This window comes from Neopsephotus bourkii, unplaced genomic scaffold (genome assembly GCF_033783945.1).
Source record: "Neopsephotus bourkii isolate Nb327-2 ecotype Australia unplaced genomic scaffold, CSIRO-AGI_Nbou_v1 NB_631, whole genome shotgun sequence".
In the NCBI taxonomy this organism is placed as follows: Eukaryota; Metazoa; Chordata; class Aves; order Psittaciformes; family Psittacidae; genus Neopsephotus; species Neopsephotus bourkii.
In genome coordinates, this window is record NW_026901130.1 from 73,214 (window position 1) to 93,736 (window position 20,523).

The following is a 20,523-nucleotide window of genomic DNA, read 5'->3' on the forward strand; positions in this document are numbered from 1 at the left end:
GCCTGCAAGGTATTGTTTTAGAAGAAAGTAATCTTACATAGATGCTTTACAGAACAGAAATACCTAAGGGGATTAACAGACAATATCTACAGATTCACACCAAAATCATACTAGAACTAGACATCGGCTGTTTAACAAAAAACAGCCTACAACAGCCAGCTCCACAAGAGAAGTGGATTTAAGACACTGGAGGCAGAAACTTATTTAGTTCTTGAGTTTCTGCTCATCTTGACTCTTTGCCAAGTTTTTCCATCCTACAAGTCCTACTTCTGATCTAAGTCCACACTCACCAAAACCTGAAATATCTGACATAAGTGGCTTAAAAAAAAAAACAACCCACCAAAAAAAAAACAAACCCCATCCCACCCCCCCCACACACACAGAAAAAACAAACAAAAACAAAACAAACAAACAAAACCAAACAAAAACAAAACAAACAAACAAACAAAAAACCCCAAACCACCTAGATAACAGATTTTATAGAAAGGGAAGCTTTCAACAAGAAATCTGTTCAATTTCTTACAATGGCTTTAAAATAGGAACTTAATATGTGCAGTTTTGGTTAAGTACTGCATTCTGTACAGGGGCATTCAGCTCCCTGCAAATGGATCCTTTACAAGAAATGTCCCAGTTGTAAAATGACCCAGACACAAGTTAGGAAACCATCAAGATCTTCAAAACCTCACAGAATATGAAGCTACCTTGACCTTAGAGGCTTTCAGAACAGAACTAGCTGAACATTTTTCATGGTCTTGAAAAAGCATGCACCTCTCCATCCAGCATCACTAAAAGATTTAGAAGATTCACAAGTATTTCAGTGAAATGAAAGTTTGTCACTTTTAGTAGCTGGAAACTGCAAAAGTTTACAAAGGAAGTATCAGATCTGTTTGCCCCTGTTCTTGCTCTTCCTTACAACTCTGCATACAGACACTGATGGAGAGCAGGACAATGGGGAGAATTCAGTACAGGTATTTATATGGTGCTTTAGAAATAATATCTCGGTTTGAAATAAATCATTTGGGATTTAGGTATCTTTTCAGTGCTGTGTTTATAAATTTAAGTTGGCTCATGACGGAAATAAAACTTTCATTTTGAAAGACGAAATGCCTATTTTACCATCCCAAATAAAGTATTGGGGTTTTGTTGGCTTTTGTCAACTGCTAATGAAGAAAAGCATGTGTTACTTTCCAACTTCTGTCCTGATAATATAGAATTTACTGGAAAATAGGCAATGACAGTCTTGTGGAATTTCAGATCATGGTCTTTTTACAGACCTCAAAGTTCAGAATAAGCAATGGTTATTTATGCTGGACTGTTGCATAACACTGAAGAAGAAACCAGCTCAAGCCACAGAATAATTCCATGCGACAGACTTTACAGCAAACCTGAAACCTCCTGCTGAGATGGAGTGCTTTTTTCTGGAAAGAACTCTAATCTCACTTTAACAGATTCCAGTTCTCAATCTATCAGTTGTGCTAGCAGTCTCTGGTAAAAATGCACGGTTTAATTCCAAGCTGAATATACATGGCATAAAAATTACACTTATATCACATTTCCAACTACCCCTAGAGCATGCTGTGATAGCTATATTGCTACCAGACAGTCACCCTGAAAAAACATTGCTCATATTCTTTAACCAGACTCAGAAGCATTTAATCAGAAACATTTTCATACCATGTATTAAGAGACAGTTCCATCAGAAATATGAATCTCACAGGTCTCTAACACCAACCTTCTTCATGGCGTTGATGTAGCAAATGGTCTCCTCAGGATTTTGTAACTTCTAGTGTCAGAATAAAATGCATCATTAAAAGCTTTAAAAGGGCAGCTCATGGGATGATCTATGGCACATCATCTTCAAATGACCCCCAAGGATACTGAGACTGAAATGTACAGAAGCAGCAATGATTTCAGCCTCTTCTCCTGATATCGCCAGCTTCCCTGTCCTCACTTTGGGTGAGGTAAGGAATTCTTCACTATGTACTTTTCTTGAGACTTTTATCTCCCACTCCAATATATTATATAGCAATACCCTTTTCTTAGGCAACCAGAGAATTATGATTATGTAGCACAGCACAGACAGAAACACACTTCTATACAGAACAACACTGCTGCATACCTGAGCCTCAAATACTCTTTGAAAGGCATAATGTCTTTATGAAGATAAAAAGAGAATCTTCATAGGGTACCTCAAAGTGTATTAGGAAGGACTGTTCAAATAGTATGAACAGAGTAATAGATACTGTAGTAATTGAGTTGGGTTTGGCTTAGTTCTTTCTTTCCTTTGCAGATACAGGGACAGCTCAGAAAATTAGCTTTACTCTCTAAAGGAGAAGAAGGTAATTTGATATAATGTGGGCTCCTTGCTAGGCATCACAGCATCTGAACACATACATTCAGGAACTATGTAAATTAAAACTAACAGGAATTCTTTTGAAGTATATATGTCTACAAGATAATCTTCATAAAAGAGACACTACTCATTTTTTTTCCACATCACCAAACGTCCAGTTTGCCTTCATTTTATGGAAGTATTTCTTCAACATGGGACATGACAAGTGCCCCAGAACCACACACGGAGAAGCCAACTTTTCGCTGTGCCTGGATCTTAAAGATATTCTTCCATATGGTTAAGGCTGAAATGCTGGTAGAGCAGTAAGGACAGTGTAGGCACAAGCCAAAAATAATGGTTCAGTCTACCTAGCTCAAGACTGATAGGAAACAAGCTGAAGGCAACATTGCTGTCAAGGAACTGCCCTGGTACAGTATTTGTTCAGGTCTGTTCCCATGGCTCAGGGAAAGCTAACTTCAAACTATTGCTGTACCTTGGAAAGTAATATTGTATTTAATTGCTAATATATTTTATCACAGCTTTCTGCTTTAGATTTTCTTCTAAGACAGAATATGCTTTGACTCAAAGCATTAAGGCATGAATTTCATTACCCTCTGAATTACACACATGACTAGTTAAGGCTAAACTGTGGTTGTCATCCTCCAGCTTGTAAAAGGTTCCTTAAGGTGTAAGCAGTCCTACCAGTGGGTTTGTTCACATAAAAAAAAAAACCAACTCACTGGCAAGAGAAAATTATCCAGAACTTACTCCTTTATAAGGAGTGATCTCTGCATAATTACCATGCTATAATTCAACTGGCTAGGCTCTGCCACACACAACTGTCTAGAGAGAGGCTCCAAGGTCACAGACGGGGCTCTCAGCTCCATTTCTTTACTCAGATGGAGCTTCTCAGCACAAAACTGAAAAGTCACTGAAAAGGAGCACTGCATTTCAGCTGAGTTTAAGAAGCCCCTGCAGAGAAGAGCTCAGAGAGCAGGTTGAGCCATGCAGGAAAATCCACTCCTCCAGTACTTGCCCAGACTTTTTATACAGCATGGCAAAAACAACCTTACCTAGATATTAGCAGTGTCAATTTTTACAGAGCAACTGTTCCAGTAATTCACCCACAGTTTGCCCTAGCAGCAAAGTCTCTGGATTTGCTGTCTAGTAAAGAACTATAAAAGCATCCTAATTGTTACTCTCTACGCTACTTCTCCCAAATATTTCTTGATAGAAGGTGGTCTCAATTGAAGAGAAATCAACAAGACATGGATAAACATTTTTCATCTCTTAATTTTCTTGTGTTTCTGGAAGTGTTCATGTAAGGTTCCCTCATGAGTAAGCCAACACTGACATGCTGTTAACCTGAAGCAGAAAGTCACCTACACAGCTGATGACCATGTAATCCATCTGATGTTATCCACATGCAGAGTAACTTCTTCAAGAGGCCTGATCGATAAAGCTGCTGGAAGAGAAGGAAGATTAGAAGATAGTTATAGGTGATGGTGAAGATGTGCCAAGCTGCAGCTTCAAGAAGACTGCATAAGCTTCATCCCCCCAGAAGCAGTCAAGTTTTTACACATGAGCTAATGAGATTTATCACTCATGACTACAACTAAGTCTGGTTGAAAATACATTTCAACTTAGGCTTACCAAAGATGAGTAAAGGATGGAAAGAGAAGGCTTCTGAGGTCAGGCAGGACACCCACCTGGTAATGTGCTTTTTTTTTACACTGAGGCACTCTTTTCAGTCCATGATTAAAGGAGCTCAAAGGGATCATACCTTATTTCTTTCTGTTTTTTTTTTTTTTTTTTTTTTGAATCACATGTAAAGTGATCAATACATTTTTCCAGTTGCTATCACCTCGTGCTGGTCTCAGCCTGATTTCCTGCTTTACTACTCCTCACACTGACATATTACCTCAAAGGGCTTCCATTTTTGCCTATATTTCCAGTAACAATGAATACCATACCTCATTTACACCCACATCAGACTACCATATCCATGCTACACACTGTGCGTCAGAGCATGTGGCTGAAGCATGCAGTGGTGTTTTCTTCCCAGCTGCCTTATCTGTCAAAATTCTAGCCACTGTTACCCTCCAGGGCTCCTACTGAATTATCATATTTTAAACCTTCCTTCTAAAAAAAACAGCTGCCTGTTGAATATTTCTACAATTCAGTCCCAGCCTATCAGTTTATTTTTATCCAAATGAAGTTCATTTCACTGTGGTGCAATATGAGCTGCTGTTTTCCTCATGTGTTTCTTTCAGTTGTCATTACTCACTTATTTCCATAATGAGCTGGTTCTCATCTAGGTTGTTAATGAAAAACATTAACTGAAACAGGACCCAAACACTGCAGAAGTGAAAAAACACCCTGCCAAGAATCCAGTTTTACCAATTCAATGTTGTCTTCACCTGATATCAATTGAGATTGATTGGATGCAAGCAGTACTACCAAGATCTTATTTTCTTTCTAGCAAGTACCGTACACAACAGGACAATAGTAAACTAATTTTAACCTGTGGTTTTGCCAAAGTCATTCATCAGCTTATTTCTCTGAAGTCTACTTTAATTCACCATGAAGGAGAGCAGCAAGAAACATGCAGCAGCAGGCACAGGCTTACCAGCAAACATCATTTTAGGCCCTCAACAATTCCTTATCTTGATTTAAATTTGGCACCCTAAAAGTCTTTCATCAACAGTTTTCACTTTAAATACTCTAGCTTGGCACTCATGGAAAATTTCAATACTGCAAAATAGCTCAGCGCTGAATAGTCACAACACAGCCCCATTCTGCTGGGAGCTCAAAGAAACATTTTTTTCTGCATCATTTATCATCCCTTTTGTTTAAACTTCTCCACAGCAAATTCTGTTACTTTCACTATTTTTTTAAAGAACACCAGGGCTGCAGTGGTATGAAGACAATTCTTTCCTCTTTCCTTTGAGGAGTTATTTCCCTCTTCAAGAGGTCTTGAGTTCAAAATTTAATAGATAGGGGTACCACAGAGATACATATTTTCAGAACTTACATCAGAACAACAGAAGTAAAGCAGTCTTTTCAGAGCCTACAGATAAAATTAGCAGCTGGTAAAGTGTGTGCATATATCCTCTTATTTAATAGAAAAATGTGGGGTTTGCTATTTTAACTTATTTTCCTAAAAGCAGTGTAATGCTTATGCCCACTTCTTCTGCACACACATATTCCTTCACTTTTGCTCAAGCCTTAGAAGTGAAATATGTCAGAAAACCACTCTTGGGCTGCACTCTAGATGCTTTCTGAAGCAATGTTTTGCAAAGAGATGGAGCTAAATCTGGCAACACTCACCACCCTATTCCACAGGCAAAAATTTAGGGTAGTATCCTAAACGGCTTGTACTCACCTCTCCATACTTCAGTGTATATATTATTCCCCTTTTAACTTACTGTATTCTCTGTCTTGCATGATTTTGGGCCACTGCATGAAACTACCAGCGCCTTCAAGCTTTCAGACTGTGCTAAAGGAGACTTCTGGGTCTCACACTTTGTCCCTGCTGCCAACTAGCATATATTAAAGATTATGGTGGTATGGAACTGGCTCAACGATCTTCACTTCAGGAAACAAACCCCACAGTCTGGTTCTTTGTCACTAAATTAAGATCTATAAAGTATGGGTTTACTTCCTACTCCTGTCTCTGCCTCCCCCATTTTAAGCAAACTATTTAGTTTTCTGGTCCATGAAACATGGAAAGCATCCTGTCATAATAAGGAATATGACTTGTTTACAATTTGTGTTTAGGACAGAGGCTATGGAGGTGGTTAAATGATGCACTACTTTCCATACTCTAAGTACTTCTCTTAGACAAGCTTTACGTACATGTCTTTGACTCTAACTCACTTTACTGAATCTGACGTCACGTATCCCTCTGCAAGCACCAGCAAAAGCCAGGAGGCCTGTCATAAAACATCCATATCACTGACCATTTTACACACTGATAAGGAGATGTATCTTCTGCATGTGGTCTGAGCTAATATCAAAGTCACCCTATCTGGTTATTTGCATGATCTCTCAAGGATCTCCAGCTGTACTACTCTTCTCAGCACCTAGGCCAGGCATAAAAAATTCTATAAATCCTAACCTTTAATGTGATACACTAGTCCATGCAGTGTTTCTGACAGCTGCTTTTCTGTTCTCCCCTTTCACCTCAGTATTATTTGAACTACTTGTTTTCAAACTACCCCACAGTTAGTAACATGACATGAAAATCCAGACAAGAACAGAGACCAAAGCAAGAGGACTGGTCTTCTGTGAGAAGCTATTCAACAGTTATTCAGAAAATGGACTGATACTGCTGTAATGAAACAACTATTAATGGCATCAAATAAAAACCACACATGTTTAAGCCTTTTCTTTAAGAGTGTTTTCTGATTCTATGCGTAGCTCAATTCCATAGTAATTCCAGGAACAGATTGCTACATTTGAGCTGGGAGATTAAAAGCAGAAGTTACAACCTTCACTTGTCCCATGAGTTCTCCAGACTTCAGTTTGTTCTGAAGAGATCTTCAGAACATCTTAAATATAAGACCCTGAAAATAAGCTATCTTGGTTTTGAAATACTTCTGCCTAAATATTAAACCATATTATTATAAATAGATGTTAACACATTTGAAAGACTCCTATTTTCTTAATTTTACAGTAAAAAAGAGCAAGTCTGTGAACAGCCAGCTGGCTTCAATATCATTAGAATGCAGCCCAAAATCAAAGTATTACTCAGTGGTATTTCAGTAGTGCACTGCCTCAAAAAAAGATTATATGCTATTTCCTTCTCTTTTGTATGTTCCTTAGCTCACTGCAATAACAAACTAAAGGCCTGATCCATCACTATGAGTCATCACAGTGTCAACTGACTTCAACCTGTAATAGGTGAAATCCAAAATCACATTTTTCTCTAGTTTTTCCCTAATTTATATCAAACACAGTGGATTTTTTTGATAAAGCTAAATTGTAAATCTTGCGATTTTGGAATTGAGTCTGCCTTGGGTTAGGTCTTGATGAATAAATTGCTCTGATCAGCTGAAGAAAACAATGATGATAGAATGATGGACTTAAATGTGGCCCTCCAAAATACCCAATGCAACCCATTTGTCAGAACGACGAGTGCAAGCTTACATTGCTTCCACTACATAGCTACGTGAAACAAAAAAATATCTTCAAAGTGAAAAAATAAACTGTTTAAAATCAATCCAAATAAAAAAACCCACCCAAATTTAACTGTGAACTGGGTTAAACTCATGCAAAAAGCTTACTTGAAGCATAATATTTCCTCCCTCTTGGATCTTTCCAGGTTTCTCTAGAAGTTGCTGGGTGTTTTTAAAACACATAGCTTTGCCTCTTAGATTAAAACAGTGCTCACAAGTTATTATCAAAGACATGATCACTAGCCTATCTGCACTTTTTAATGTGATTTCCACGTTAAAAGGATACTTCTTTATATTCTATTGGCTTTGCATATTCTCTATTTATATTTCTGTCTGGTACCTCACACTTAAGACAGAGTTGAAATCACACCTGAAGGAAAGTGAGAGATGGAAGAGATTACATTCAGCTTCTTGTCTTCTGTGTTCTAGGAGCAGGATGCTCTTGCAGACAATAGCAATTTTGAAAGAAAAGGGTGATATCTTTCACTTGGAGAACAGTTGAGGCTGGAAGGGACCACGAGGGGTCATTTAGTCCAAGCAAGCAACAATGCCTTGCTCAAGCAAGGTCATTTAGACCATGTTACTCAAGATTGTGTCCAGAGAGGTCTTGAACATCTCCAGGGAAGGAGACTCCACAGCCTCTCTGGGCATCCTATTCAAATTTGCAGATACTCTCATAGTGAAAAAGTTCTTTCTCAGGTTCAGGTTGAACTTCCTGCGGTTAAGTTTATGCCTGTTGCATCTTGTCCTATCACATGGCACCACTGAGAAGAGACTTGCTACATTCTCTTGATGCCCTTGCTTCAGATACTTATATAAATTGATCAGATCCCACCTGAGCCTTTTCTTTTATAGGCTGAAGAGGCCTAGCTACCTCCGCCTTTTCTCCTATGAGAGGTGCTCCAGATTCTTAACATTTGTAGTAGCTCTCTACTGGACTTACTCCAGGAGCTCCTTGTCTCTCTTGTACTGGAGAGCCCAGAACTAGTCACCCTACTCCAGGCTGAGATTGCTTTCAAGGCACTAAGTTTATTTATTGGCATTTTTGAATACCATTTAAATATGAAAAAAAAAACAAACCTTAAAATGACAATAAAACACCATCACCTAGAATCATAAAATTATAGAACAGTTAAGGTTGGAAAGGACCTTAAGATCATATAGTTCCAACACCCCTGCCATGGGGAGGGACACCTCACACTAAATCATATCACCCAAGGCTTCGTCCAACCTGGCCTTGAACATTGCCAGGGATGGAGCATTCACAGCCTCCCTGGGCAACCTATTCCAGTGCCTCACCACCCTAACAGGAAAGAATTTCCTGCTTATATCCAACCTAAACTTCCCCTGTTTAACCTCCTACTATTTTGATAAAATTGACAGCCTAGAAAGGTGGTTTAAAGGTTAAGAAGCCTTCTCTCTCGGCACTGGAAACTGCTGGGAAAGCAATGCCAAAGAAAGATGAATTCCAATTCTAAAAACTACACTGCTGGATTATTGTTGCCTGAAGACTTACTTAAAAAAACATGAGGGGCTGGAAAGTGACCTCCACAAATTATTAGTTCTTCTAGAGCAGCTGGCACAACATATGTAATTCAGAAAGATGTACGTTTCTTCCAGAAAAAAAAAAAAAAAAAGTTTATTTACATGGATTGTAAACAGACAGAAACTACTAAGCACTGGGAGAATGAACAGGACATCCTCCAGCCATGCTATTACATCCCTGAAGTGGTGGGCATGATTCACAGGCCCCAGAAGGCCACAAAAAAAAAAAAAAAAAACCACCCCAGACATTCATGCTTGGCTGGGAAGGATGTGTTCAGGCTGCACCCATTGCCCACAGAGCAAATTTTGTTGCGCTAACTAGTATCTAGTCAGTGACAAACACCTAAGCAGTCCCAGAAGCAGGAAACTGAACTTAGTCACATTCTCCCATTACTGAGCCAGTGTAGCAAACCCTCTTGTGCCCTCTCCCCATGCCACACAAACCTGGCATTCTCTAGCAGCCAAGAAGGATAGAGAAAGTCCCCACTCCAGCCTCATTTACAGACTAAGGAACACAGCTCTCCCATGAGAGTCTGGAAAAGCAGTCCATCAGGTTTTATACAATGTAATAATCTGAATGCAACCTTTTGGCTCAAGAAATCCAGAGACCAGAATAAAAGGGTACTTGTGGGAGGGAATATTCCTTTATCTTTAAGCCTTTACCATGACACAGGCCAAAGTAGACAGCAGAGCCAAGTGCACAAAACTAAATTACACATTTCACGTCCCTCAGCACAGCACTTCTCATCCTATCCTTAAATTTCCACCATTGCCCCGCACACAATGTGTAACCCTGGATCCATATAATCCTATGTTTATTTGTCCATGTACCAACAGGTCTCTGCTACAAAACTAAAGTCACTTTACAATAGCAAAGAATAATCCTGGGTTCGTTAAAGATACAACCTCAAAGGAAACCAAGAGCTTAGTGTAGACAGTACAGTTAAGATTCCCCTGCTAGCAACTAGAATCAGTACCTACTCAAACATCTCTGCTGACAAAGCAACTTCTGGATAGCATTCACATGGCTGGAAAGCAGCACTCCACCAAAAGCTCACGTGATCTTTGCAGCCTTTCTCCCAAACTACCACCTAGGAGTCAATGAAACATTCCGCAATCCATGCAGCACGCTTCCTAATGCAGCTCTTCTCCCAAGAACAAGGCCAGCTTCAGTATCAGTGGTCTTCTTAAGATTACCAAGCCCAGTCTACAAAGAGGAATACATGGCAGGGGTTATTCCTCATAGTCATACAGCAGCTTCACAGATAACAGCAAACATCTGAGTGAGACATAAGACCAGTCACATCCTGGCTCATTTGGCTTTGGTATGAACATCCCGTCTAGTTGGAAGCACGCATTTTTAAGGATACAAATTTAACAGAAGGATTTAGCAAAAAGAACTTATTTTAAACTAATATATTTCGAGGTCCTAAGCCATCAGTTTGATTGCATAGCACTACACATAACTCATCTATTGTACATCCTTCCTACTCTCCCTGAAGTCCCAGTTTAGCAGCCTTTCATAATTATAAAACCAAGTTACATAGGTGCCAAACTATAAATACATGCCAAACATTTAAGATTAAAAAAAGAATAAAAATCTATTAAAACTCAAATAAACTGTGGATGATAACATGAAAATAAGGTAATGCATAAAGTATACTATCCATCTTACTGGGTTTTGGAAAAAAAAAAAGAAAACAAAAGAAAACAAAAAACTGCAGAATTTATTAAAAGGCCAGGTTAGTTCAGTGGCCTTTATCCTGGCTTTTAAAATTATAAGAAATATTTATAAGCCAATAAAATTCATGGATAGGTTTTCACTTTCATAGTAGCAGCATATGTCACCTCTCAAATCGTATGAAACATCCTAAAGTGTCACACACCAAGGGGAGCGAAGCCTGGGACCACAATTGAGAAAACTCTCCCCCCCCCACCCCCCCCTTCTCGTAGCTGTTCTACAAGATTTTATTTCATAGCTAAAACATTGAGATGAAGTATTTAAGCATGAGGTATACAACCTAATCAGATAAGAAACAAAATGAAGCAAAGATTAAGCTTAATTTTATATGAACAGAGATGTTTTGAAACATGATAAAGCACCTGAAAACATTTTTAGTGATCTGTTTTAACTTAGATCAGTGAAAACCAAGTGGTTTTAATATAGACAAAAAAAACAAAAAAAAAAACAAAAAAAAAACCCAAGTTTATACTTCCAAACAGAGAAAATATATTCGTTTCACCTCAAAAAAGAAACCCATTCTTTTAAGTGGCTTTGACATATTGCTACAGTAGAAACAGTAGCAATATGTGAATAGAATATATTGAATATTCTCTTTAGATACTTGGACCTGAGCTAACAGAAGGCTGAGAACCCTAAGCTTCCAAGGGAGCTGGCAGCACTCAGCACATTTTTGTATTTAGTCCCCATCTACCGAGCACTAAATTACAAAGGAAGAAAAATCTTTAGCTCTGCCTGAAGCATCTTAGACAGATGACAATAAGGAGAGGTTACTATTGGTATTATAAACTACAATTTATATTTTTGTCATTCATCTGTTCTTCCATGTAGCAAATAGCTAAAAAACCCTCAAATTGTTTCTAGTAGCCCTTTGCCGAACTTTCTCCAGGAGCTTCTTGTCTCTCTTGTACTGGGGAGCCCAGAACTAAGCACTGTACTCCAGGCAACTCCTAAGGAGTCCCAGAAGCAGGGACTAACAACTCAGCACAAACTATTCCTTTACTGCCTATCTATATCCAACAAAGAAACTGAATCCTTACTATAAAAAAATGTGAAATACTACCTCAAGTGGTCTAGCTGCGCAAACATATGCGGCACTCATACAGTTTTTTATCAGAAGCATAAATACATGAGAATAAGAACACAAACTATTCATCACTGAAACCACAGAATTGTAGAATCATTTAGGATGGAAAACACCTTTAAGGTCATTGAGTCCCACCATTCCCCAACACTGCCAAGCTCACCACTAAACCATGTCCCTAAAAGCCACACCTACTTGTCTTCTAAATACCTCCAGGGATGGTGACTCCACCACGTCCCTGGGCAACCTGTTCTAATGCTTGACAATCCCTTCTGTGAAGAATTTTTTCCTAATATCCAATCTAAACCTCTCCTGGTGTAACTTGAGGCTATTTCCTCTCATTCTATCACTTGTTACTTGGGAGAAGAGACTGACCCCCACCCCACAGGTAGCTGTAGAGAGTGATAAGATCCCCTCCAAGACTTTCTTCTCCAGACTAAACACCCCACAGTGTCCTTGACCACTCCTCAGACTTGTGCTCCAGACCCTTCACTAGCTTCAGTGCCCTTCTCTGGACCCGCTCCAGCACCTCAATGTCTCTCTTGTACTGAGAGGCCCAGAACTGAACACAGGATTCGAGGTGCAGCCTTACCAGTGAACAGTACAGTGGGATGATCACTTCCCTGACCCTGCTGGCTACACTCTTGCTGATACAGGCCAGGATGCTGTTGACCTTCTTGGCTGCCTGAGCACAATCTGGATCATGTTCAGCTCCATCAATCAGCACTCCCATGTCCTTTTCCACAGAGCAGCTTTCCAGCCACTCTGCCCCAAGACTGTAATATTGCATGGGGTTGTTATGGCCCAAATGCAGGACTTGACATTTTGCCTTTAACCTCATATAGTTGGCCACAACCCATTGATCCAGTCTGTTCAGATCCCTCTGCAGGGCCTTCCTACCCTCCATCAGAGCAACTCCTGCCTAGTTTGGTGTCATCTGCAAACCTACTGAGGGTGCACTTGATCCTCTCATCCAGATCATTGCTAAAGATATTACACGGAAATGGCCCCATTCCTGAGCCTTGTGAGCAACACTTGTGACCAGCCTTCAACTGGATTTAACTCCATTCATCACCACGGTTTAGAGCCTGCCATTGAGGCAGTCTTTTACCCAGTAAACTGTACACACTTTCAAGACATGAGCAGCCAGTTTCTCCAGGAGAATGTTGTAGGACACTGTGGTAAAGACTAGGTAGACACCATCTGCAGACAGTGATTGCACTCAGAATGATTTGCTCCATAACCTTTGATGGCACAAAGGTCAGACTGACAGGTTTGTAGTTCCCCAGATCCTCCTTCTGGCCCTTCTTGCAGATGGGCATCCCCCAGAGGAAATCACTAGTGATTTCCATTTCTGGCAGGCTGATAGAGAAGGGAAAATAAGTGTTTCACTGTGTTTGTTTACACTGATTTACCCTAGCATTTCTGTACAGTTACTAGTTGATACTACACAGTTATTGAAACTAATGGATAAGATGAAACCAAGCTATGCTCCAGTAAGTCAAACAAAAAACAAAAAAAAAAAAACAACCCAACCAACAAAAAAAAAAAAAAAAAAAAAAACACACTAAAACCACAAAAACCCACAAAACCCCCAAACATTCAACTTTGCAAAAGTTTAGATTAAAATAAACACTTTCAGATTTCAAATCATCTTTCTTGCAAATTATATTCTTTGCAGTGTCTCATGGGCTTTACTGCAAGGACTGCACAAGCAGATCCATTCACAAATTAAATACCTATAATTTGTACCTACTTTGGAAAAAGGACAAGATGGGCATGGAGGTTATTCTCCCTTAAATTAACTGCTCTTTAAAGAGCATTTGTGTTAAACACAAATCTGTTTCCTAAATCTTAATAGTATTTTTAAAAAATATATCATCCATTTCTAATTTAGCAGCTAAAATTTTAATATCTGTGCTAAGTAGTAGAAAAAATTGCATATCCCTCTTAGGGGGCTTACAAGTTATAGTCTTCATAACTTTGTCTTTAACTTTACACCTGCATTTTTAATTACTTACGCAGTCAGGTGCGTCTGAGCATCTTCAAAGCAAGTATATCATCTTGTGTGAAAGACACAGTACAAGTTGTGCTTTAGTAAGAATGCTAGAAAGTTACCAAACATAAAGCAAACTTCAGACACAAAGTTAAAAACCATCAGAAGGTAAGAGCAGGGTGGATACACAGAACAGTTAACAAGTTTTCAGACAGGAGATTATGTGAAGCAGCAATTCAGTGAGGTGGAGGGGAATAATTAGAGATGGTAATAAACCGGTTCCCTGTGCCGCACCTGCCATGGTGGTGGGATGCAAGGCAGGTCAGAGAAGCCAGCTCTGATGGAGCTGAGCTGCAGGAGACAGAGTGGACAGAGGTTGCTAGACTAAATAAATAGCTTCTATTGGAAAACCAAGCAAAACCAGTTTCAAGTTACTCTGTATAACATGTGGACAAGTAACTGAAAAGTTTGAACTGTTTGAACTTTACAGCAGTGTGAGGAGCGAAACAGCTTCATTTTGTGCATGTTAAAAACATGTCACAGCAGGAGAAATTATGAATGTCATGGAAAACAGTATAAAACAAATATTTCTGAAGGGTTGGAAAGAACACGTTAGCATGTGCAAGGGCAGTGAGGCACTGTTTTGTGGATAAAAGTGATGTAATGAGACAGCCGTCAATAAGGAAAAGAGCTATTCTAAAAAGTTAGGGTCAGATCTTTGCTCATTTCCTGAGCAGAAAATAAAGAACAAAGTATCTATTTCAGGTAGAAGAATGCTGAAATAGAGTACAGGGTGTGCTGGAAACGGAAGCAATTCTTCCAGATATTCACATGCATTTTGAAAAGCTAATAGTCAACCTGCATTATAGGTTTATTTATAAGTTTACCTGCATCATCAGTTTATGATTCTAGGCTGAGCTAGTTTTTCTGAATCAGACCCCAGCAAGTGAAGCAGAGTTACTCTGTAAATTGCTGATGGACAGAAACCAGTCTCAAGTGCTTCCTAAAGGCAATCACTTTTCACTTTAAAAACACCCAATTTATGAGCTACTCAAGATCAAAATTAAAGAGCTGCCTCATAACATTTAAACAGTGAAAAAGTTGCATGTCTATACAACCAACAAGGAATTATAACTAGCCATTTGTAAGATGAAAGAATTTCACTGTAAGGGTGAGAATGACAAGTGTCCACTCAAGAAGTAACCATCTGAACATCTACAAGGTATTACAACAGAAGACAAAGACTGAAAATATTCGAAACAGCACTGTTATGTTACCTCAGCAGTGCTGTCATTCACAAAATGGCCAAAATATTCCAGCTACAATAGCATGCATGCTTTCCCCCAAGTCTCCTCATACCACCTCAATCTGTTAATAAATCTTTGCCCTTAACATACATACTCCCTTTTTGTAAACTAATTCTCTATGAGATCTTGCTCTTTCTTTTCAAAGCATGGGACAGTGGGAAGCACACATTTCAGGTCTTAGAGCCTCTTTCTAAGGACAGGTACTATAAAATTCCACCTGCCAACAGCTTATCATTTAAAATGAGCCATTGTTAGCTCTGCTGTGTCTAGTAATTGCTTTCTGGCTGATGGACAAATAACTTTATAGGTAAAAGTATTTCTTCTGAGAAACAAAGAAGCCTGTCAGGTCGTGTCTATTCCTCTTAAGGAAACATATCTGCCAAGATGACATCACTGTGAAAATAATTTTCACAGAGAATTGTATTGCTCATGGCAAACAAGAGCACATACTGAGGCCAAACATTTTGTCTCCTCAGAGAAAAATTCCCCTGTAAAACTAAAGCTGAAGAGTCCCAGCTCTCAAAATTATGTTCTCAAGGCAAATTCATTCAGAAGATTTTAATCTGAACTATATCAAGGACAAACATGTCCTTCATCAAGACTACTCATATGGCAGATCTTAGCACCAGTTAGGGTGGGGGGATTAGTTTCTTGAAAACACTTTTTTCCCCATCACAAATCATTTGTACAGACTTCTCAGAGGTTTGGAATATTACACCAGGGGAAAAGGCAACATGAATTACACATTATCTGCCCAAAACTCAGACTGATATAAAATGAGGTACATATTTATGGATTATTAAGAAAGTAAATTGATCAGTACATGGGACAATTCATAAGGAAATACTGCCTACTGATGTCTCTTGTACAGCATTGCATGTAGCTCGTACCCTCAACCTAGACTGAGGAGGGCATTAACACAGAAGAATACACAGGCTTTTTACACCTCACCTTCTAGCCTCAACTTGGGGGCACAAAGATTTCAGTTATTGAAGTATACATTATGTACAAAAGACCCTATTTCTTATCCTGGTCAAAGGAATGCAGGTATTGAACAAAATCATACTTTACCAACTACCAAAAGACCACTCTCCCAGCAACAAAAATAACCAAAAAACCCACAGTTCTCTTCTTCATAGCCAGACTGTTGTGAGTTTAGCAGGCAGACCTTTAAATATAAGAGGCAGTGTACAGACACTAGGAGACATACCTGGAGCCAAAATCCTAATGGTATTTCATTTCATTGCTGTAATTCTCATAGAAATAGAAAATTACATATGCATAATATTTTCTGGAAGCAAAGAGATTATTTTATTTTCAAATAGCATATACTATAATTTGCTACTGGTATTTCACTTGGGGAAAATCTGCCATTTGCAGTTCACAGGAAAACCAAAATAGCACAATGAAAGAAGAAAATACCATAGTATAACACATCATCCTCATGTTTGGAAGGAATCCAAATGGAAAAGTTTGATAAAGTTGGCACAAGTTATATTAGGCATCTCTGCCTCATCTACTGGATTCCTGGTCTCATGAAAACAAGGAAACATGGCTTGAACTGCAGAGAATGAAACAAATAAATAAATTTACTGAAATACTAAAAAAAAATCCAGTACTGGCTATGGAATTATAAGCAGTGATAAACAGTATGAATCTGTGTCTGCATGAGCTGAACAAGTGACCTTAAAAAAAAAAAAAAAAAGTGTGATCAGTCATGTTTTTAAACATAATAGGAGCATAACATAACTTCAACAGTATTGTCTGAAGTACCATAGTGACAGAATATTATGGGATTTGTGCTTCTCATTGCAACAGTTAAAATATTACCTGCATGTCTGTGCAAAATGACACAATGTATAATTTCAGTTCCAACACACCTTTTAGAAAATTGGAAATGTACTGATGATTTCTAATAAAAGAACATTTCCCCCTTAATACAATGGAGCATTCTCTGTATTGGATAAATGAAAATACATTCATTTGGAAAAATACATTCTAATGTTTTCAACCTAATAGTTTGCTTTATTCAACAATGAATTTATTCATTGAACTGTTACTCTGGCTCCAGAACTGATTTCTATCCTACTGAATTAAGGTCAAAATCGGTATTCCTACAGAGCAAGGGAAGATTACATCCTGCTGGAAAAATATAAAGATGTACTGGTTTTTTGGATTTTTTTTTTCTTAAGAAAAAAAACCACAAAAAGACAGCAATGGAAACACAATGCAATTCACAAGATATATCAGTAATTCTATGAACACATTAGCAATTATATGTTAGTTTGCAAAACAGAAAAACACAAGTTGAAACTATGAAGATTTGACAGATGAGGTTTTGGATTCTACACATTCCTTTCATTAACTACTTGAATAGCAGTTGTATGTTAACAGTTATCACACACACACACACACACACACACACACACACACACACAACATATATGTTCAGCTCTGGTCATATGGGAAGGAGCCTCCAAATAAGCATTAAGAATGTATTAAAGTTTTTTTCTTCTTAAAAGAAGAAAACAATCCCATGTTTGCCTTAGTATTAATACTGTATATTTCCACATTGTATGTTGAATATAATAATAAATCTACTGTTAGAATATAACATATATAAACTTCACAGACCTACAGTCTGTGTGCCAGGCTCTCTTAACTGATAAATTCATACTTAACATATTGCCTCCTTCCCCATAGGGTTCTATTTGCCAAAGCTGGCATTTTAAAAGTTAGAAATGCAGATAAGAGGTATGTGTCAATTTACACCAGTAGAACAGCAAATTTCAAAGGTCTGAACACTGTGCCACTCACCTCATGGAAGTTTTGCTGCTAATTTCACAAAAAGCAAGACTGTGCATGGCTGTTACCTGAACAAAACCCTTCTGCCAATATACGGGGTCAGGTTTCGCACTTACAGGCTGCAGAACTTGCCTGTTGCTTAATGCTGTATTGTGGTTTTTTGTTGTTTTCTGGTTGGTTGGTTTGTGGTTTTTTGGTTGTTGTTGTTTGGATTTTTTACTTAAAAATGTTAATGAAGTATGAAAGTTTATATTATTACTGCCAAAGCTCTGGGAAAAAAAAAATAAAAATAAAAAATCCATTGTGAAAAACTCCCCTATATTTTACAAAGAGTCTATAAGAAAGTAACTAAGAGATCTTGGTGAGATAGATGCCCCAATAACAGCTTTATGATGCTTCAGTCAAGGAAGCCAGTTAAAGGTAATGCATATCAAAGGTAATTTTTTGCATCTGAAAGTAAGTAAGTTTGATCATGGTCTCCTCAAAACCAAGAAAAAGTATCTAACACAATACATTTAACTTGTAAGGCCCCAGTGAATCATTGACTCACTTCTCATTGTAGCCTGTGTTCAAGAATATTCTGCAGTTTTTTGGGTTAATGAAAAGTTATTAACAAACCAAAAGCTTTTACAGCTCCAATATAATTTGACATAACAGTTATGGATGTTATACTCTATGCCTCAGAGGCATGCAATTTTATACCCAATATATTCAACCAATATCAAAACCCAATAGAAATACTAGACATAGTTTGCGTAAATTGTAAGAGACTGAGACATGACTTTAAAAGGGCATTTTCTTTAAACAAAACTATGGAAAACACATTCGAGCAAACAGCTGCTGCATTTACATTGTCTTAAAAAGTTATTTTTAACTAGTGCTATAAGAACTGTTGCTACACAAGCAACTGCTACACACAACTTGCAAGAAACGAGCACTTCTCAAAAGGAGCTTATTAAGAGACATGGCAGTTTAAGCATCTCTGAAACCTCCTTTACTGCCGTCAGACTACTCAGAGGGTACAGGGTGTTGGTAAAGAGGTCTTGCAAAATGAGATGCTTCCTCAAACTAGGGATCATCTGAATCGATCACTGGTTTGGATTCTGACTTGCATTTTGTGTAAGTCTACAGGTGTAGTTAACACCTTCCAAAAGAATGCAGACAGCAGGGTAAAGAAAGAGTTCATAGAGTACCGTGAACTGCTGTTTCTCACCTGACTTAAACTAGTGTCGTGTCCGAATGTTTTCCGAGGGCTGTAAGTAGTGAAACCGCATCTACGCGTGTGATCGCACGGCAGCCCCGCTCCCCGCCGGCCCCACCGTACGAGCTTAAGAGGAAACAGGCAGTACACGGCGTTGTGGTCGTGGGTGAGGTCCTGTACAAGGACTGCTACCCCAGCAAAGCGGTACAGAAACACGCTACCTTCCCTCAGAAGCAGCTAGCGTCGATTGTGCACGCCAACGTCTCCGACCTGGTGACAGCCCGGGGCCGCCACAACCGCGTCCAGGCACCCCATGCGCCTCTCCATTCCCCCCTCCCCCCCCGGCCTGGGAACAGCGCAGGGGACATGGCACTTCGAGGGGAGAGCAGAGCCACCTCAAGCAGCGCGGGGATCGCCCGCTACCTTTTCAGCAGCACTGGCAGTGAAACGCGTCGAACACTCCTCTCCGCTCCCCTCCCCTCGGCGCATCACAGCCAGGGAGGGGAATTGGGAGTACGTACCAGGGATGGCTAGGTTGGTGAGTGGAATGCGGTGGATGCTGCTGGGCAGAGCTGCCATCCAGTCGGAAAACCTCACATCGTACTTGCCTTGTGACGAAGCCATGCCACCTCCGTACCCCCACCTCTCTCCCGTTGTTGCTGTCACAGCCACCCGCTTCAAGCCGCCCAGACCCAGTCCCCGTCCCAGCATTAAATCCTGTTCAGCTCCGCCCCGCTGCACCGCCCCACGCCCACTCTCCCCGCCTCCCCGAGCCCGCCCGCTGTCCTCCGCCGCTCGCCTGCGGTGCCGGGCCCCTTGAGACCCCCTCAAAATTGCCGATGTCGCCTCGTTTCCCCTCAGCGGCGGGTGCCAGTGGGGCCGACTGCGCCGGTGCTCGGGAGGGTGAACCCGCCTCAGATAACACCGCGTGTTGCGGGAGGGAACAGGATCCGGCCCAGGCCCTCGGCGAGCTCCGCATTAGCACCGGCCCCGCGTACCTGCAGCATGGGCCTCTCTGCATCTGCCCCACCGCCTCACCCCGGCTCCGGGGGAGGCTGCAGCTCCCGCCTGAGAGCTCTGCTGTGGCCACGGCGCTGTAGACGACCTCTCCTGGGACGGCGTTGCGGGGCCCTGGCTGAATTTTGCTCCCCTATCGCCCTGAGGCCCCGCAGTGCCCTTCCTGCCCTTGGCGGTTGACTGAATGTGGAATGCCTCTGCGCTGGGACATGGGTACGCTTCGCAGCCGACGCCTCCAGCCCCCTCCAAGACAAACCTCTCGTTTTACAGTGGCGTTACTCACATTGAAATAACACTGTTCCTTACTTGAACACT

At 40.0% G+C, this 20,523-nt stretch overlaps 1 protein-coding gene across 1 annotated transcript in view; it reads right to left on the minus strand.

The window, feature by feature from the left end:
• PLCXD3 (phosphatidylinositol specific phospholipase C X domain containing 3) overlaps window positions 1–19,931 on the minus strand; it is a 65,855-nt gene extending 45,924 nt beyond the window's left edge. Inside the window, exon 1 of the mRNA XM_061352165.1 lies at window positions 19,713–19,931. Within this exon, the coding sequence (XP_061208149.1) occupies window positions 19,713–19,902 (190 nt within the window). The 5' untranslated portion in view covers window positions 19,903–19,931. The remainder of the gene's footprint in view (window positions 1–19,712) is intronic.
• Window positions 19,932–20,523: the final 592 nt, after the last annotated feature.